Source organism: Poecilia formosa, unplaced genomic scaffold, assembly GCF_000485575.1.
Source record: "Poecilia formosa unplaced genomic scaffold, Poecilia_formosa-5.1.2 Scaffold120, whole genome shotgun sequence".
In the NCBI taxonomy this organism is placed as follows: domain Eukaryota; kingdom Metazoa; phylum Chordata; class Actinopteri; order Cyprinodontiformes; family Poeciliidae; genus Poecilia; species Poecilia formosa.
In genome coordinates, this window is record NW_006800059.1 from 1471599 (window position 1) to 1493430 (window position 21832).

The window sequence follows — 21832 nt, forward strand, 5'->3', positions numbered from 1 at the left end:
TGCCCGAAATCTGGTTGTGGTGAACTTTAATAGTCACATAAAGACGGTTACAAAGTCGACAAACATTTCCAGGATTAAATAACTAACGTCCCAACAAGATCTAGAGAAACTCGTCCTTGTGTTTATCTTTAATTGCTTTGATTTCTGCAGCAGTGTCTTCACAGGTCTGCCTACAAAATCAATCAGACGGCTGAAGCTGATCCAGAACGCTGCTGCTGGTGTTCTCACTAAATACAGGAAAAAGTTTTATATCTGCAACTTCCACGGTTTTATGTGTGCCAAACACAAGATAGGTAGATAGATGGATAGATGGATAGATAGATAGATAGATAGATAGATAGATAGATAGATAGATAGATAGATAGATAGATAGATAGATAGATAGATAGATAGATCTCATTTTGTTTATCTAGTAAAGAAACATGCTAATTCAACATCTGTCACATCTTGATTTTATTGTGAAATGTCTGAGGCAAAGTAAAATCCGTCTAAAGTCTTCACTTGTTCAGATTCTCACTTGTCCACTTTGTCCCCCTCTTCCTCTGAGAGCATTGTCCTGGATGCCTTTTGTTTCAAGTATTTATTCTATTTTTTTTTTTGTCAGACCTTAATAACACACCTTTAAAAATATCTCATTATCATGTCGCCAGGCTGATAAACACAGTTATAAAATGCGGTTTCTCTGCCCATGGGGCATTCAAGGGCGTATTTGGGCTGGGAAATGTGCATAATGAATGTCAGCGTGGCATCACAAAGAGTCAAAAGCGAAATGTTTTAGGATTCTAGTGGTGGTGTTCACTTAATGTCATGTCCTGCAGTTACTCCTGCTGATGAAGCTGAACTTCCATTAAGTTAATGGCAAACACACAAATTGAGTCCTGTTCAAGAAAATTAAAAAATACCTTGTCCTAGTTGCTTCCTCCCAGAGGACTAAGTGGTTTATTTCTGTAGGTATGAAAATAAGTACTAGAAACTTAACAAATTAAAAAAGTGCTTGTGGCATCAGATGGATATGTAGAACCGAATCTTTTTTTCATGGATTTGAAAGAAAAGAATGGCATGTTAAAAAACAAAACTTTTAAAGAGAGAAGGTTTTTTTTGACTATTAGGAAACACACTGATAAAACCCCCAAGTTATGCTTATTGTCACATTTTAGCAACTTTACGTTAAAAGCCTGGTTCTATCATGATGCCAGGTTGTTTCAGTGTATTTTTCTGCACCGCATTCTTCTGATAAAGGTTGATAGTAAACTGTTTTTTGTGTTGCATTGATAAGTCTGTAGTTATCAAACCTTATAGTTAACAAATAAAACCTGAAATGTGCTGGCTTCTGGCAGCAGCATTAGCTTTAAGCGTTTTGTTCAGAGGTCACATGCTGTGATGGGAGGACATAGTTATGGGCTCTTTAACATGCTCTTTCATTGCAATATTCCCTGTTCACCACAAGTGCCGCAACTGGATGGATCCATTCGGTGTTAAGCTTTGTGAAAAACCATATCCCCTCTGATTTGCTCTTTAGATTACATTTAAATTAGCCTTACTCAGTCCAGGTCTGTTTCCTGTCCAGATTTCTGAATATGAAGTGGTCTGTAATAAACAGAAAAATGGGTTACCGCTTAGTAGAAAGTCTGATTGACTGATTGCGTGTTTTGTTTTAACATTTTACTTTTTCTTCATAAAATATTGGCTTCTTTCTTGCCCATACGTAATATCCTTCCTGGATGGTTGTTAGAGCGATGTGCTTTGGGCAGATGAAAGCTGAAACTGGCCCCATCTTGTCAGCACTTGGACTTGAATTGGTCCTCAGAGAGATGAGGAGTCAGGTTTTGGCCTCAGTCTCACATGTTATGGATAGGTGGGTGTGTTGTATTCACATTCGTATGAGGTTATGAATTCAGACAACCACCTTGGTCAGTAATCATAAATGGCTGCAGGAAATTTACTCTGGTGTAAATGGATGAATGCATTCCGCTGTGGGTGCAGATAGAAGGAGAGAAAAGAAACCAGGAAACTCCACGTTTGCTTAAGGCATCCATGTGACAAGCTGTGGAAATCCTTGCACTTTAAACAATCAGATATGTTGACGCACAGGCAGCTTAGCATGGCCTTTTTCATTTGGGCGTTCATGTCTGATGGCCCCAGCCTCTTGTCAAGGATGCAAACAGCTCTGACAGGAAAGTGGGAGAGGATTGCATAACCTTCGTCTGCTTGTTGACAGACTTAAAGTGATGGGCAGCACGTTAGTCAGAAGGTCAGGATTCTTGATTAGGTTGACATCACCCAAAGTAAGCCAACTTGATATCAATGCCATCGGTATAAGGAGACATGCAGCGTCTTGCAAAGTGCAAAGTTATTCACACCACTTTAACTTACAATCACAAACCTTTCCATATTTTTATTGGGATCTTATGTGATAGACAGACAGAAAGAAAGGCATAATTGGGAGGGAAAATGTAAAACAAGTGCACCAAATATCATAGTTATAGAGTTTGTCTTTTGTACAATTTAATTTCAGCGAAAGTAAAGCAGATCGGTGAAAATTTCAGAGGTTTGCTAAAAAGCATTCATGAAAACGCTGAAGTTCAAGGGACACAACAGACAGGCCAGGAATGAAGTTGTGGAGAGGTTTAAAGTAAAAAATAAAAACAAAACAATAAACATTATCAAGAGCTTTAAGCTTCTCACAGATCAACCGTGAGAATATTATAAAACTATGGCATAAGTGCAGCTCTGCCAAGACATGGCTGTACAGCTACACTGACAGTTCAGACATTAATCAAAGAAGCAGTAAAGAAACTCATGGTGACCCAGGAGTTGTTTCAAAGATCTACAGTTCAGGTGGGAGAATTTGTTGACAGCAAAATTATTAGTCATGCTATCCAGAAATTTGTCCTTTATAAAAAAAATTAAAAAGTAACATAAAGAAAGTGACTTTCAGTGGAAAGTGATTAAAAACATAAAGTTTTCAGGTCAGGTTTTTGGAGTTTTCTGGAAAGAAAAAAATAGCTGAAACTATTTGCTATGTTAAGACAACAGTAATGTTGGTCTTTTCAGCTATAAACACTCCAGGTGAGTTTGGCATCAAAACAATGGATGAAAACTTAAAAAAAACAAAACATATTTAGCAAAAGTCATTTGACAACATCCTTAACTTTTTTTTTATGTAACCCCTGAATAGGAACCTTTGATTATTAATCCATGACATCTTGTTTTCCTCCGATACAAAGTTTGACATATTTCACGTTTTTCTGGGCCTCTAACAAGAAAACATGCCATTTATAAATTTACTACTTACTTAAAATTACCCTCATTTATAGTCAGAAGCATAATTTAAACAATAATATCAAGTGGAACTGCAATAAATAAGGCTGGACAAACATCCATGTTTATCTTCCCATCATGGACAGTTAGGAAGATGATACGAGAGGGAAAGAAAATCTGCACGGATATGAGATCTTCAGTGACACCGTGCTGTCAGTCACCATAGGAACTGTTTAGTTTAGGGATCTCAAACAGATGTTTAAAAAGGTAGCAATAATTGCAAAAGGGTGCTGTGTAATTTACGGCCTTGGAACGCTTCAGGTGCTTGTTATATCTGCAATAAAATAATCTTGCATTCGTCTTTCGGAAATTTGTGTTGCAATAGTTTAGTCAAATACTTGCCGACGTAGGTCATGCTCTGAGTCATGAAAGTGTACACCGACAGCCTTAATTTACTGGAATGAGTTTTGATCTCGCTCTCTGCTGGGGGAGTTTTATTTTTTTGTGTTCCGTGTTTCTTTTCTTTATGGGGGATTACTCCAATTAAAATTACAGCTCTATGGAATCAGCTCCTGCTGGGAGTTTTATCCTTTTCTCTTGGCAGCCTTTCTTTTTATAGCCTGGAAACATTAAGCGTGCTCCAACAAGAACCTGACTCTTTGTGAAGGGATACTGAGCATGTCAGTCACCAGCAGTCAGCAGGCATACAAGGCTCCTTGGGTCAGAATGCGTGACAGGCATTTGAACATTTGTAGTCCACTTACCATCTCTGCGATATTTAATGTAAACCAAACTCTTGGTTTACGGAACGCTCCGTGGCTTTAAAAACAGTGTCTAATCTCCATGGCAGCTGAGAGGTAAACTTTCTCTGCATGTCCTGCTGTTTTCTTCACAGTGCAACCAGAAGGCACAAAGGAGGGGCCCACCTGCATGGACAAGAACCACGGCTGTGCGCACATCTGCAGGGAAGCGCAGAAGGGTGGCATCTCCTGTGAGTGCCGACCTGGATTCCAGCTCACCCGGAACATGAAGGACTGCAAACGTAAGTCGTCCTAACCCCAGGGGTTGCATGGAAACATGCACAAATGTCAGTATGGCTGCTTTATTGGCTCCTCAGGAAGAAGGTGATTGTGGTTTGGAAGCAGGCCGGGGATGGATAATCGCACTCACCACACAAACGTCTTCCAAAAAAAAGTTTGAAGTTGACATTTATGTGGCATTACCGAGCTCTGACTAATCTTCTCAATGGTGCTCGTAAAAAATAGAAAAGAAACATGTTTTTCAAATAAGTAGGGATCATTTACACAACCGGGGCAAAGTGTTGGAGGTTAGTCGAAGGGGACTGCTCGGACAGACAGCGCGCACTTCCTGTTGCCGTGCAACAGAGATCATCCTGTCAGAGCTGGGGGCCAGGGCCTGATAGGGTGGGGGAGGGGGGATTTGTCTGTGTTTGGATAAGGATTGGAGAAGTGTTATTCTATGGTTTCTCAATGACAGCTCAGGAAAAAGGCGAAAGGTGTTGGGATGGGACAGTTCAGATAGGATGACGATGGAAGCCTCGGCTCGGCCATGCTCTTTTTCACTCTGTCATCACAGGTTTCTTTGAAAGGTTAAGCTCTTTATGCGCTCTGCTCCACAAATGTACTTCACAGAAACATGCGAAATTGCAGTTAAAATCGAAGGCTTCCTGTCATAATTCATGAATTGCTGCTAATGAATGGAAAAGCATTTCGTTGCTGCAAAATTAACTGAGCTTGTCAGATTTCCCTCCTAATCTCACAGTTCAGATTCAAATAAGGCGACTTTTTTTATTGATCGAAATGAGTGCTGAAAACAAGAAGTACTTATTCCCCATAATTAAATAAAATGTTTCTCCTTTGGCTTCAAATAATATTCTGTCTGCATAAACTTAGAGTTTTGGAGGCACTAGCCAAGCAGTATGCTTGCTTTGTAAGCTGCTGTGATAATTAGTGTGTTTTTGGTGTTTGATTTACTAATTCTGGCTGAAAAATTGATTAAAATAGAAGAGAAATTTCCTTAGTGGTTAAATGTACTCAAATTAAAGACTGATCTTATACTACAGCTTTAAAAATACATTCATTTTAGGACATTTTATACTTGAACCAAGGTTGAAGTACAGGTATTGAGTAGTGTATTTAGCATGAGGAGTGAGACATCCTGCACAGATTTGGTCTTATTACAGAACAGCTCATCATATAGCAAGAAAATGCTAACGTGTTTGCTAGCATTGAAACAGGGTTTAACCTCTGCACTAGCAGTAGCTCAGTCAACAATCAGTGCTTCTTATTAAGTGCTCTTTCTCAAACAAACCTTACTGAATGAGTCTTTGAAGCCATGGGAACGACTGGGTGCAACCTAAGTTCAGTGTTTACGCGACGGAGCATATGGCCCAGTGAAAGAGTTGCTTGTTATTTACTCGTTCTCCACTTCCTGACACCTCCTCGCTGACTGTTAAAAATTCGAGAAAAAGTTGTGTGCGCACTCCTCTTTAATTAGCCCGTGTTTACTCCTGCCTCCTTTGATAGTGACGTGCAACTACGGCAATGGAGGCTGCCAACACATCTGCGAAGAGACGGACCATGGCCCCAAATGTTCCTGCCACATGAAGTTTGTCCTCCACAGCGATGGAAAGACATGTGTAGGTGAGTCATCTCATCCAGAAATGACCACAAATGGCAGGAAATAATTTTTGTCGAATGAGGAAATTACAGCGCAGTGAGACCTGAGCAAATTTAATTAACATCTAAAATGGGGTTTTACGTGATAAAATGCAAGCTGAGAAGCAGGCTTTGGTACATGTAAGAGATGTTGCTGAGCTTTTTATAATGATCCGTGACATGCAAGGTCAAAGGGCTACCGTTCACTGATCTTCTCCTTTTAGTGCTCCTTCAGCGTAAACCCCTCGCTCCCGCATCTGCTTCCACCTCCCTTCCTCTGACTTTTTCCTGGACGCTGTCTTTTTCTCTCTGTTTTCCACAGTCATGTCAGAAATGCACACCCTCTCTCAACCTGTGGGTCACTTGCTTCACTGCTTCCTGTCTGAGATTAACTCACACACCTGATCTAACCTTCCGCTGGCATGTTTCAGTGTTTGCCTCGGGTTAACTTAGTTTGAGGGAAAATCTATTGGCTACTCGGATCATATTGAGCCGTTCTGAAGGGAACTTTTTAACCAGTGTGTGTCCAGGAGAGTGGGAGCATAGTGCTTGATGGATGTGTATAACCATGCAGAAGATTGTTGATATTTCAGTGATGGAGTAGAAATAAATCTGGTGCTAATGCAGAACCAAAGTAGCAGTACAACCTTTGTTTTTTTTTTGTTTTTTTTACTTCCAGTGCCTTTGAAAAACATCTTCATACACCTTCCACTGTTAAACATTAGGTCCATTTATTTTATTGAACTTTATGTGATAGACCAACATATGGTCCTGCATAATTGTGAATTGGAAAGAAAATAATATTAAGTTTTTAAGCAAATTCACAAATCAGAAATTTAGTATTTAGGCCGTTTTACTCTGTTGGTACTGAATTAAAAAAAAAATAAAAAAAGTTAACCAGCAGCCTTCAGAGGTCATCTCAGAATGGCAGAGAATAAAGATGTGGAGAAGTTTAAAGCAGATTAGTTAGGTAATAAAACATTATTTCAAGCTGATCCACCCATTATGTCAAAAAGAAAAGGCACCGCGACTCCAAACCTAAAGAGCCACGGCCGTGGTACTGAAATGACAGGCTAGAAGTGAGGAGGGTGATAATCCGAACAGACCAGTGGTAACTGTGTAGGAAGACTCTGTTACTGGACAACTTTTAGTGGTGCAGTGGACAAGTCTGTCAAAAACACAGCTATTGTCAAGAGACAGCCGTTCCTCCCATGTGGAGTTTGCCACAAGCTAAATAAGGGACACATGAAAGATTTAGAAGCATTGGACCAACATTCAACTTCTGAGCTTGCTACATGTGTGGCGGAAAATGAAAACTGCACATCTACATTAGGACAATCTGAAAAGAGTCTGCAAAAGGCTCGAGATTCAAGCCTTTTGATGTGTTATAAAAGCTCAGTTAACTTCAGAGTTCTTTCACTCCAGGACAGGTCCGGGGACTAAGTTCAACTTGCTAAGAAATTGTTGAAAAATTGACATTTTTATTTGGTTTGTTCAAACTGAACGCTAACCAAACTGATCTGACAATCACATGCAGCTGCTCATTTATCACAAGAACTTTTAACATAACAAGAGAGCAATTTTTCTGTTTAGTTTAAAACACCTTTTTCTTGTTTTATTTACTTATTTTTTGGGGATTATGGATGTCTATATTGGGAGCATCTCGTTGAAATACATTTCATCTTACCACAATGTCCCTCCCCAGGCAGAAATAATGGATTTGTTGCTACAAACCCAAAACCTTTAAAAGGAAAATACGATGTCATTTGAGACAGCTAAGATGTTCTTTGGTTTATTAGAAAAGTATATTCTTACCAGGAATAGTAGAATGATGGATATTTAGCTAAAAAGCACCCCTGGCTATTAAATGTTAAAATATCTTGCCATAAGAGAGGCAGTCATCAGGATGCTGCTCTGTATCCATGATCCAAATGCCCCAAAAAATTAAGAGATGGAGACTACATCATACTGCTTTTAAAACAAAGGCACCCAACCCTTTTCAGATGTTTTTTTATTTGTAAAATAAACTATTTACCCATGTTTTTTTCCCATCCACTTCACAATTATACACTTTTTCACTGGTCTAACATAAAAACCCAATAAAACTCATTGAAGTTTGTGGTTTGCAACACAAGAAAATGTGGGAAAATTATGCAAGCTTCTTACTGCACTGCATTCAGAGAACTGCAGAGTTATTGTCTGCAGTTCTCTGAGCTTAAAATTAGATTTTGAACAGGTTGGATAAGACCAGATCCTGAATCAAGATGAGCGTCAAATTGATTTTGGTAGGTGCGTCTGCAGCACAGCCCGGTGACGTTGGTGCTCGGTTTCCGTGGCTGTTAAGTTTGAGAGCATGGTTTGAGTAGTGCCTGATTAGCTCTGTGTTTCTGGATCCCTCTCACGACCGCAGTCCTGATGAGAGCCAGACCCATGTCAAGGTCTGGTCAGCCAACCTGTCATTATTGCTGTATCCCCGTAGGCCAGGATGATACCACAAAGTTGACCTCAACCAAATTATACGTCTTTGCCTCGTTTTCGAGGCAGAGCAAATGCACGTTTGTTGTGCCAGATTAGGAAGCAGTCAGCCAGTTAAAATCTCCGATTTCCCCCCTCAGAGTCTGGGGTTGCAGTGGTGAGGGAGCCATACGCCGCGGCTGGCTCGTGGGCACTCCATTTCTTGCTCTCTGTATTACTTAATAAAGTCTCAATCAAAACAAACACTCATAGAAACCACTGATGATAAAGTGAACGACAAGGATGATGGTGCAGTCTGAACAAGGGAACTCTGCACTGGGAAGAAAAAAACAAAACCTTATAGGATTAAAAAGTTGACTTTAAATGCAAAACATACTGAAACATTTTGAAATCAAAATTGTTGTGTATATAATATTTCGGTTTTCTGTGCCAGCTTTAATTCAATAAGTCATCCATCTGGGGAAAACAAAAAGCAAGAGGTAACCTCATATTTAACCATGAAATCTAATTTCCGTTTGAAATGCCAAAATTAAAACTTTATGAATGTCTCTGTGGAACATACTCCAGAAATACTTCCTTTCTTGTGAGCCAGTGTATCCAGCAGATAATCTCCAGAGGCCTTTTGCTTTCTTACGGCTTTTGCTGGTGGATAGTTTGCTGCAGCTTTTTCATCAGTCCAGCTTTGAAGGGATTTTATGTGCACTCTGTCACACTTTCAATCATTTGTTTTGTGGTGATTCTCCTTAACCAAGGGTTGCTCATGCTTATCTTTAATAAAGCGCCATGCGTCGCTCAGTTTGAACCCTCATTTTTCATTCTGCCTGTTTCACCTCCGTTGGCGTCCTGCTTGCTGCATCTAGAAGGCTTGTATGGATGCAACGCGTACACCGCCGTCCTTTAGACAAAACATTCACAAACACACAAACTCTTTGAAGTTCGATTTTTCACAAGTTTTATTTGTGGTGCTGTGCAACAGGGAAGTTCAGATATCAGAGATGAGAAGCCATCATGTGGTAGCATTTATGTTGTTAGCACAGCAAATCATAAACACTCACAAATAGCAGGCAGATGCAGGAGTTCAGTCATTTCGAGAGTCAGCCAAACGACGCAACGCGCACACACAAACGGCACGTGAGACGCATTTTATGAATGAAAACCATAAAAACAGGGACGCAAACATGTCCCATCCTACATAAATGCATGCTTGTAAACATGTGCAGGTTACATGCATACGTCCATAAGATAAACAAATTGCTGTGGGTGGTCTGGATTCCCACTTGTGTCGCAGAGCAGCACCCCGTACGTAAAAACTGTTTTTCGGATGCTGCATGTTGGGACAGGGAAATGTTGTCTTATCTATGCATGCCTTTGCTGTTGCCCTCTTTACTTCAGCATCAGACTCACCTGAAAGGGGGCCACCTGTGGATGCCGTGATGGCATTCTGAGAAATACTTTGGTTCCGGTGGTGGAAATTACATTTTCAATATATTTAAAAAAAAACATAAATAATTCAAGTGAATATTTAAAATTATATCATATCTGCAGACTAGGCAACAAACTGCTGGGGCTGCATGACAATGTCAATTCACCATTAATCGACTTCCTCTGTATGCAGTATCATATCCCAAAGAACTGCTAATTATGTAAATACCTTGCTCTCAGGCTCAGTAGTGTTTAATGCAGCATAAATATATATATATATGTCTGCTATAAACTCCAGTACAGAAAGGCTTGAACACACTTTAATTATTTGTTTATTTATTACAAGTCATATTGTTCACCAATGGCAGGTTTTCCTGATATTGTGTAGCTTTACACTGTGCCATATAACTACTAAATTGTATTTTATTTTAATTTTATGCTAAAAAACCAAAACGAGTGTTTTGAAAATGTGAAGTGGAACTGAAAAAATATCAGGTTTGAAGTTGTTGCAAAAGAAAAAAAAAATCTGAAAAATGTGGCAATTCCTCTTTATTTTGATACCCCTAAATGCATTAAAATTCAACCAAATGTCTTCAGAAATCCTCTAATTAGTGTATTTTAGTCCCAGTATAAATACAGCTGCTCTGTGAAGAACTTAGAAAATATCAGTGAACAAACTGCATAATTGAGACCAACAAGCACAGCAGACAGGTCAGGAACAAAGTTGTGGAGACTTTTGAAGCAGCAATAGATTATAAAACAATATCCCAAGCTTTGAACATACTGCAGTGCACAGTTCAACACAAAAACCAATGGGAGTATACCAAGAAAGAGCTCTGTAGTTCAGGTTGCCAGATCTGTGGATAGGATCTTAAACACTTTATCCCCACAGTCTCACATGGTGCTGGCAGCAGTATGCGTCCAGAAATTGGAAGAAAGTGCTTTCACCAGTTAAGTAGGAATTTACCTTTTTACTCAATGTGCAAAATATGAGTGTTTCCTAACCCTGGTCCTCATGACACACTGTCCTGTATGTTTTAGATGTCTTCTTTCTTTAAAACTCCTGATTCGGATAATCCAGTTCAGCAAATTCCGGTTAATCAGACGTCAGTTGAAATCAGCTGAGCTGAAGCAAGGAGACACCTAAAACATGCAGGACCAGGGTTGGGAAACAGTATTCTAGCACAATATACTCAACACAGCATTTCATCATTACCTCTTTGGAGGATAGTAGGAGGTAAATGCAGGAAAGAAAACCTGTTAGAGGATGCAAAAATCTTGAGACGGGGGGGAAATTCCAGCATTCCTGTCAAAGTCTAAGCCTAATTGAAGATCTATGGCAGACTGAAATTGATGTTAGCACACACTCTTGGTCTAATCAGATGTTGCTTGAGATCATTTTCAGAAGAGAATGGCTGAAAACTTTAGTTTTTAGATGTGCAAGGCTGATAGAGAAACCCAAAGGATTTCCATCTGCGCTGACTCAAGTTGGGGATGGGATGGTGACTACGACGGCATGCCATACTTTTCAGATTTTATTTGTAAAAAAAACATTTAAACCATTTCACAAATATGCACAACTATGCTGTACTGTGTTTCAATTCAAGTCCAAATGAAATACATTAAATATTTTGCTTGTAATGTGACAAAATGTGACACATTAGATGGGTGTAAATACTTTGGCACCACACGTCAAGGGTCAGCGTTGATTCTAGCATAAAGTAGTTCATACTTGGAAAACCTCACCAATCAGATTTACAGTAAACTTTATTCACTTTAATTTGAAATCGAATTTATCATAAAAAGCTAATCTCTCTGCTGCAGCTTTTATTGACAGCACAACCGCTGTCAGGCCTCCAGCAGTTTTTTGACAAAACAGCCTAACGAACTGAATTCCTGAATGATATAACCATAAAAGATCTTAAAAGACACCATAAAGTGCAGAACTGAGTCCGGCTGTCCTTGAGTTTCAGCTTTTGCAGCACTAACCACCACTTGATCTGTCTGTCAAGGCTCATACTAACCAGCAGAAGCCTCCTCTCACACGCAAACAGCAAAAATGTCTTTTTGTCGGCAGTGTGTGGACCATTTATTTGCATGATTGCATGTTTGCGAGGTAACACTTTTGCCTTGATATGTCACCTTTATTTCAGTGTAAGCAAAAAAAAGAAGAAAAGAACCTGTCATTATCCCTTTGTTTTCAGGATTTAGTGTATGATAACTACTTTCTGTTTAGTTGAGACCAGGGAAAGGCTGAATCTAATTTCTTGAAAAAATATCAGGTCATTCTGTTGTATCTATGTCGTCTCCTGTTGGTATAAAATGAAGATTAAAGATACTTGGTGCAGAAGAAATAGTTTTTATTATTATTATTCATGCAATCCATCAGAAATTTTACTTAAGGTTTTTTATTTTTTTTTATTTTGACTAAATCAATCTCTGCAAGAGCTGGCACATGTGTTGGGGTTATTTGTCAGATAAATGATGTGGGGAAAAGCACTTTTTCACACTTTAAATGAGGTAATGTCATTTTGACTCAACCTTCAACTGATGAGGTAGATGATGTGAAGTAGAGGCTTTTAATATTAGGAATATTATTATTCTCCATAAACGCAGCTGAACAATCCTTGACATAGTTCAAGGAAAGGAGAAAACTGTTCACAGCTGCACCAGGGATTAAACTTAACTAAAAATTTGGTTCTGGTTACAAAACTTGAAGACAACTTGTAGTAATTATGTTATCATAAACAGGAAAAAAAATCAAAATGAACTAAAAAAAATCCAGACAGCCATCTACAGACTACAAGCTACTAAATTCACAGCTGGTGATGAAAGTTAGATTATTACATTAGAAAATATAAAATGTTGCCACCTAATAGTTGCAGAAATCAGAAATCTCATACAGTGTCTTAGAAAATCTTCATAAACTCATTAAAATTTTATTGTCATGTAACCATAAACTTAGAATTTAGTGGGTTTCTATTTGAGAGACCAACACAAGTTGTGCATAATGTGTGAAGTGGAGGAAAGATTACATTTTGCTTCTATTATTATTATTATTGTTAGGTAACACTTTATTGAAGGGGGGTGAATAAGACTGTCATGACACTGTTATAAACATGACATATCACATGTCATGAACATGAATAAGCCTTCATGAATATTTATGCCTGTTGTCATAAAGCGTCATTCAATAAATTCTGACACTTTTAATACAAAGTTGACATAATTCAAAATGTCTTTGTTATGACAACTTGACATTAACCAAGAAATCATTACTGTTTAAACTTTACCTTTAATAACATAAAGTTACCTAATTTTTAAAGTGCAATCAGTAATACTTTTATAACAAATTTATATCAGTAATGATTTCTTGGTTAATGTCAAGTTGTCATAACAAAGACATTTTGAATAATGTCAACTTTGTATTAAAAGTGTCATAATTCACCGAATGACGCTTTATGACAACAGTCATAAATATTCATGAAGGCTTATTCATGTTCATGACAGTGTCATGTCATGTTTATGACAGTGTCATGACAGTCTTATTCACCCCCCTTCAAATAAAGTGTTACCTATTATTATTATTATTATTATTATTATTATTATTATTACTATTTTCTAATTAAAATCTACACAGCTTGATTTGTACTTATCCTCTGGGTCCATACTTTGTAAAAGTTAATCCTGCTACATTTGCAGCATCCAGTCTTTTAGGGTGTTCACACATCCAGAGATTGAAATTTTTGCACATTTGTCTTTGCAAAATAGATTGAACTTAGTGGGTGTGGTTGGAAAAATATCTATATAAGTATAGAAAACTACAGTCTATATCCAAATTCTTTCACTTTAAAATTATGCCTTGTGTTGCGTTGGTAGGTCACATAAAATCAAAATAAAATATAAATCTAATTCTCTTACTGTAATGTGACAAATTGTGAAAAAAGGTCAGGGTTATGAACAGTTTCTTAAGACGCTGTATGGGAACGTCCTGTTTAATGCTTATTGCTGTTAATTCAGCCACAAAATCTCTAAGAAAAGAGGTTATTATACATCTAAAGAACTACTAATCAGAACAAGGAGGATATATTGTTACCTCACCTTTACACTGTGCCGTTCAAGTGCACACCAAACTAAAGTGTGTGTGCATGTGTGTGTGTGTGCATGCAGGGGAGAGGAGTGTCCAGTCCCAGGCAGCCCCACAGCTGTTCCCTAATGGTAAATATGTGTTTATCTGGCTCCCCTCTCTCTCTGGGGGTCTGTGGGTGTGGGGAATAGAGCAGTCTAAGTGAGCAGACACTGATGAAGCCCCTCCCCTCAGGACAATGTTGTTGAGAGGGTGGGGGGTGGGGGGAGGGCATCATCCTTCTGACCTTTGACCTCTGGCTCCCCCCCAACCAGCTTCCTTTTCCTCCTGTGAATGCCCTCTCAGTAACAGCCACTGCCTGTGTTAAACCACACCTTTTCCAAACACAGCTGCAAACAAGGAGCCTGTGACCTGCTGCTGCGGAGAAGTTATATAACCGAGATGTTTCAGATACGCTGCGTTTCATACCGGCACACGGGGAGGCACACAGACATCGCCTTCTAGTCACTCTCACGCCAACACATTTTCTCAGTCAGCCCCAAATGTCAATATATATGCTGATGTCTTTTTATTGTTCTGTGCCACAGGAGTTTTTATGTTATAACTCATGCTGGGACCACAAATGTCAGATTTATTTCAACATACATTTGTTGACTAAAGTTCTTACATTTTTCTTTTTAAAAATCTACCTAAATATACAGTTTTCTTCAGTTTTTTTCTTTTTTTTTGTGACACCTTATCATAAAAAATGATGTAGAATCCTAATGCAGATGTGATTAAGTTAAAAAAGCTATCTGCTTATTCATGTTTCACCATCCACAGCCACAGCTGATCGCTGCTCCACCTGTAGAATCAAGAAATCACTTAAAAAGACCCCGTCAGAAAACATGAAGTCTGTTAAAAGGTTTCTGAAAGTACCTTTCATGTAAACATATTCTGTGGATTGGAGAGACAAAAGTGGAACTTGCTTCTCGTTGCATACGGTGACAAGGTCGTCTTCGTCATTTCAGTGGAAGCACAAACATGGTGCCGATGATGTGATGGTCCAGGGCTGCTGTGCTGCATCAGGGCTTTGGATGGCTGCCATAACTGATGGAGCAGTGATTACTTCTCTCTTCCAGAAAATCCTGAAAGATAATGTCTGGGCAGCGGTTTGTGACATAAAGGTCAAGAAACTTGTGTTATGCAACAGGAGAAAGCTTCAAAGCGCACTAACAAGTGGAAAGTTTTGGATTGTCAATTAAGGGGCAAATCCTTTTTGGCAGCACTGTGGATTTTAATAATGCCACAAATCCTTCTGGACTTATATCTGTGATTATAAGCTGCCGTTTCATCCATTTGATCCGTTTTAATTTTCTGTTCCTACTTGCTTTCTGTTTTGTTTTCTATTTTTTACTGTTAAAAAAAAAAAAAGAAACGTGGCTTCATATGCCACATTCGCACAAACATTCAAAACTGACCATGTACCAAAATGGTCAGTTTTATACATTTATGACTAAAGTGGATTATGTATTTATCAGGCTTTGGTTTTCACAGCCAGTTAATTTGAAAACATCAAATTNCAAATCCTTTTTGGCAGCACTGTGGATTTTAATAATGCCACAAATCCTTCTGGACTTATATCTGTGATTATAAGCTGCCGTTTCATCCATTTGATCCGTTTTAATTTTCTGTTCCTACTTGCTTTCTGTTTTGTTTTCTATTTTTTACTGTTAAAAAAAAAAAAAGAAACGTGGCTTCATATGCCACATTCACACAAACATTCAAAACTGACCATGTACCAAAATGGTCAGTTTTATACATTTATGACTAAAGTGGATTATGTATTTATCAGGCTTTGGTTTTCACAGCCAGTTAATTTGAAAACATCAAATTAAATTTTTTTGCATAATTTTTGCTTCTATTTTTACATTTTAATAAACATTATACAACAGTTCAAAACTACATTAAGCAGATATCAACAATGTGTTGTTATTTATAAGAAAGTTCAGGACAAATTATACATCATTCTGCTTATGATTTGAGAAAATAAAAATGGCAGTGCCTTCCGTTTGCAAACCATTGATTAAATTTATTAATTAAAAAATATATATATTTGTTCCAGTGTGCTTTGCTAGTTACGATTATAATACATTTGGTAATCATTTGTCTAGATAATACGATCCAGATTCATATTTAGATCTGATTTTTATATGTGACTGGATGTTAAAACTCAGCTTTAACATACAGTCTAACAAAAGCAAAAATACTTACACTTTAATTTTAAGGTTTTTAGTATTTTTGTAATGATCGGGATGTATTTGGAGTTTACTTGTTTTTTTTCTCATCAGCTTTTTGATTTTCCCACTTGGTTTTTGTTTAATAAATACTGCCATTGTGGAACCTGCAGTCCGTCACCCTGGCAGAAGGTAAACTTTCTTTTACCAAGACTGCAGAGTTGAACCTTTACCTTCAGTTTCTTAAATCAAAAGTTGTAGCTCACCACTGCACTAATGGATGTGCTGTTTGTGGGAGCATTAGCATATAAAGCGATTTAGATTACCAGAAGTCCAAAACAATCAGATTAACTGTGCTGCTTTTACGAGTCAGACCAAAGACTTCTGCTTTATTTGTGTTTTGATATGACTGATGTGAGTGAAATTAGGCTCGCAGCATTTCAAACACTCCGCCGTGGTGTTCCTAAACTCCATCATCATGGCCTATTAGCTGCAGTGAGAAAGCCAATAATGTGTCCACGGTTTAGATTTACTTTATGCAAAAGATAAATCACAGAACTGAGTGAGCCTCCTCTTTTTATACGCATGTAATATCATGTCCAAAACTCCGGAACATAATCCATTTGAGGAGTTTCATCTTTCGCTGTGTGGCCAAAAGTGATTTCCTTCACTGAAAGCACTGAAACGTGATTATATCAGCTGCGTAGTTCAACCCAATTTTCAGGATGGGATGCGTTCTCATTGAAATAGCAAAGACAGCAGAAACATTAAGTCATAAATTTACGCAGATGTTTCAAACCCTGATATATCAAAGAGATTTACGATTTAATGATACTATGTAAGAAACTTGGAGAGCAGGTTTGCTCTCAGAGGAGCAGCCCATTCAGAGGAAGAACAGAGAGTACATGAGGGGATTAAGGTGCCATTTGTTGAAACTGTATGTACATGAACGCTTACTTCCACACATCCTACAGTACAACCGTCTGACCTATTTCAGTGTTTGGTGTCCTAGTTTCTGTGCCTTTTTTCAGAAAAGAAACGTAGGGAGATGTGTTTTGCTTCACTCTCAAACAGGTTCAACTTCTGATCGTCTGCGCACCAAAAGCCCCCGATCTATTTGTAGCCCCTTCTTCCATATTTTGTTTTGTATGGTTTGTCTGACTGTGTTTTCAAGGGGGGGGGTCAAATCAAGGCAGTAGTTACGTAACCACGAAAAAGCCACGAAATAGACATAACTGTAAAGTGGAAGCAAAATCTTTTTTTTTTCTTTTTTTTTGTAGTTAGCCATTTTTTTTTTGTACTCTGTTGCTCAGTAAAATGTAATGTAACCTTCACAAGTCACCTAACTAGTAAAAGTGTGGCACAATTAGAGCGTATTAATTAACTTTAAAATGTCACCGTTGGGATGCTAGTCAACGGCTGTTCCCATTTTTTTCCAGGAGTTCCCAATCTGCTAGAAGATCTGCGGATGGAGCTGGAGATTAGGGTGATTAGGGTGATGAAAAGGAGACCTTCTTGTTACGTATTTTGCCTGAGGTTGTCACAAATAACTGATGACAAGACGGTTGTCATCATCTCTGATGCAAGTCAAGAGTTACTGTAACTAGAAATCATGTGGTTTCTGTCAGATTATGATCGCTGTCTTAGCAGCGTCTCATATATTACCGCGGATCAGCTTTAGACCTAACACTTTATTGGAGAATATTTGCAAAAGTCTGCCGTCTCTCTTACTGTAATTGCGCGTCCCAGCCCCGTAGATATGCGCCGATTTGGCTGGTGTGCTTCCAGAATACACAAACAAACGCCAGACCGTTTGTCTGTCTCCTGCCTTTGCAGAATCATAACATTAGAAATGTTTCTTCACTCTTATAACACATGGTCATTACAATTTGATGAGACAGCTGTCTGACTGAGCATTTTGAAAGCGTGTCCCAACACTAGTCTCATTGTCTAGTCTCTGCAATTACTGAGTCCACAGCACTGTGCTCTAAAGTCTGTCGAAAGACTGGGACATCAAACGCCATCATGAGATTTCTTCCCCCTGCAAAGACCAGTCAGAGCAAATCTGTGTCTTGATTGTTTATCTTGATGAAAACGCTTTGCGAAGTTTAAATGAGAAGCGCGTCTCCGTGGCAGACGGATAAATGAAAACCTCTATCAAAAAAAGACATCACTTCAGGGTGGAGCGACTCATTCCGGGGGGAAAACTGTTGATTTTTTGAACTCATCAGCCAAACAAACACACCCATCCTGATCCACACAGAGCAGCTCCTTCAGAAGCTACTCCTCCCAGATTCATCAACACAGGTTGCCGCGGCAACAACACTAACAACCGACCCAAAGAGAAACATTCCGAGTGGGACATCCCTTCCTCACAGCGAAGCAGAAATATCACCAAAAAAAAAAAACCTTGACGCTTTAATAAATGTAAAGCGTCATGTGTGATGTAGTTCTTTTTACACTGTTTGTAATGACAGAAGAGAGAATCAGAGTATTACATTTTTATAGAAATGTAATACTTTTATCCATTTCAGTGTCAAGTCCAAAATATCTTCAAATTGTCAAACACAAATTATTCAGTCCAAAGGCGCAACCTGGAGACAGTTTACGCTACAAACAGGTCCAGTTCACACCAGTTGTACGGAATCCAGCTTGGTCCAAATTCAGGTCATACTAATTCAATCCAATTATATAATCAGATTCTGGATCTAGTTTTCTACTGTCCCATTCATTTTTAATTATAATGCGACTGATTCTAATATATTTGGCCAATGATTGACAATTGGTAAGAAGTGAGCTTGATTGAATCAAGTCATTGACTTTGCAGCAATTCCTAACTCTTGGTGACAGAGAAAAAAAAAGAAAATAGCTTTCTTTAAGGCTTCCGTCAGAACCAGGCCAATGTCAGTGGAAACCGGCCGTGAGCAGCTCAGGAAGAAGAGAGAAGGGAAGCAAAGGACACCGGAGCACTGGAGCACGAGTAAAAAACAAAAAATTCATAGAGATTATTACTAGACTAGCTCTGTTGATGGCTACATTTCAGTGATAAACGGCTGAACACTGAAGCATTTAACGAGTAGTAATTGTCTTTGGGGAAGAAAAGCAATAGGTCAGTGGATTCCAAACAGGTCAGAAATCACTGGACCAGAGTTATGAGGAGAATAGTCAAAACAATCCATCATGCTGCCTCACTTACTGGGGACCTAGTTACCATGTTTGTGTGAATATCTAATTGATTTAATTGTGCATTAGTCTGTCTGCTGCAATAAAACCAACCCTATGATTCATCTGGTACTCTTCTAATGTTCTAGCTTTTGTAGCTTAGTAGAGGATTTGTAGAGTGCTTAATTTCTCCAACTTACTAGAGGTCTGCTCCAAATAAAACCAGAAGCAAACCTCTTTTTATGATCACCTTGTTTTTCGAGGGCTGCACGGTCTACTTACTCTGACGTGCAATGTTGTGCAACCTATAAAACTTCTTCTTGGTTGGTCGTGGATGCTGAACTTATGATCAGGGCACAAATCCAATCGCATGCTCTGTGTTTAATTGTGCTTAATTTCTAGCTTTTACTACTACTATTGATTTAAGTTTGTACCAGAGGGGATTAGCCTTTTATGTTCACTTTAAAAATTGGTTGGGCAATGAGTAGTTGGTCCTCATCTCCTTATCATTTATTCAGACAAGAAAGACACACGTACATGCAAATAAACATATTTAATCCTCTGTTTAGCTGTGTTTGCTAACTACGTTTCCCAATCACTACTTTTCCCCCCACACCTCCTTAAATTTCTTTTCTAATATTCTACTTCATCTGCTGTATTCGAGTCTTTTTCCATTCTCTCTCTCTGCTTCAAAACATCTAATTAGTTTGCTGTTCTTATCACCCCCTCCTGTTGACAATATTAACACAGTAGATGATAGCGTGCCTCCTAATTTTCGCTGTAATACCAGTACGCAAGCATGCCGTTTGAATAAGTAGGTCAGGACAACAAATTACTTTGCATTTTCATCTGCCTGCTCGGTTCCTTGCAGAGACCTGTGCCGTGAACAACGGCGGCTGCGACAGCACATGTCACGACTCGGTGACAGGAGTTCGCTGCAGCTGCCCTGTCGGCTTCACTCTCCAGCCGGACCGCAAGACCTGCAAAGGTAAATCGCTCATCAGCCGCACATCAGGGTGGCGTTCACACTGCACCTGTCCTGCTGTCATGAAATTAATTTCCTGAATGTCCTGTCGCCACGCAGAATAGTCCTCATCTCTCCTTCTGGAGTTTTATATTGATAAATACGCATCAAGATGTTTTCTGCTTGCAGTTATGGTTGTAATTTTTTATTTTTTTTATTGCAATCTTGCATTACTTTCTGCTACTGAGAAGATTTTTTTTTTTTGAGAAGCATTTTTTTGAGACACCAGCATCCACACTCACCAGATACAAACCTTTGAATAGGTCTACTACTCTGCATGATATCTTCGATCGTATTCAACTCAAACTCTGTGACCACATTGCTGAGAAAAGCTAAACGATAGCAGGAAACCAGCAAACATTCTGTGATGAGGCCATCCCGAGTCAGACTTAAGTCTCAATCAACCTCTCAAGAGTTCATTTCAAAAATCTCTCTGTGTGCAGCAAACTTTTTTATTCTTAATTTAAAATTTTATTGCAAAAAGTTTAGTTTAGTTTTTTTCTCTACACCACAAATTTGCTAGGCTGCCTTGGGGGTCTTTTTTTTGTTTTCCATGCCTGGTTCAGTCCTGGAGTGAGAAACCACCCACATATACAACAGAGCAAAAGTGGATTATTCCTCCATTCGAAAGAGGGACATAGGTGATTGAACTCTGGTGCAGAAATACAATCTGGTTCAGGGAAATCCAGCTGCTTGGCCCACGAGTTCGCTTGTCCTGCTATGTCACCACGGTTCTGGTATTAAAAAAAAAATGGTTGCAGGGACTCTCAATTCATTGTTCTTTTTTTTCCTTGTTAAAAATCTCCACCAAGTTAATGCCAAGTCTCAAAACTTAAAACTTCCTTTAAACAGAAACATCCAATAAAAATTATACATACATCATAAACCATTTTATTATGAACAATTAATGTTATCTTTGCTTATATGAAACTAGAGAAAAATATATAATCCTCTTGCTTCTGAAACTCTGACATTTCTTCAGTTGTCAAACTATTGGTAATGTTTTTTTTTTGTTTTTTTTTTAAAGATGATGATTCAGATTATTTATGCTCTCTTATTTAGCTTAATAAAGCTTATTAACTACAAATATGATCCTATGTCCAATAAGCCATCAGCAAACTTTCTTCAGAAAAATCTAAGGAAATCCGTAAAACAAAGACACGATTGTTCCCAGAAGAGCAAACTTAGACGTCTGACTTGTAAGGTTAGATGAACACTGATAAAACCACAATGACTCGTATTAGTTTGGTTTGGGGGGGAAATGAGAGGAAAACAAACCCAGGTGGCATTGGCACAAGAAGACAGGCGCTTGCTTAAGGCGAGGCACTTCTAAAGGGATAGAGATGAACGGAGCGAGCAGGAGATTGATTCATTAATGCCACTAATTATGAATTTATTCTAACCAGATGATGAAGGATCCATTGAGAAAAAGACACTACGTTTGTGGCGAAGATTCAGAATTCACCTCTTTAAAACTTTCCAAAGCAGATAGCAGTGAAAAGCCAGG

At 38.6% G+C, this 21832-nt stretch overlaps 1 protein-coding gene across 2 annotated transcripts in view; it reads left to right on the top strand.

The window, feature by feature from the left end:
* The window catches only part of scube3 (signal peptide, CUB domain, EGF-like 3), a 100599-nt gene that overhangs the window by 58767 nt on the left and 20000 nt on the right, over positions 1-21832 (top strand). The window contains exons 5-8 of one of the 2 annotated variants that reach the window (XM_007560823.2): positions 4157-4303; positions 5808-5924; positions 14007-14054; positions 20173-20289. In XM_007560823.2, coding sequence (XP_007560885.1) covers positions 4157-4303; positions 5808-5924; positions 14007-14054; positions 20173-20289 — 429 coding nt within the window. The remainder of the gene's footprint in view (positions 1-4156; positions 4304-5807; positions 5925-14006; positions 14055-20172; positions 20290-21832) is intronic. The other variant, XM_007560825.2, reaches the window with a different exon arrangement.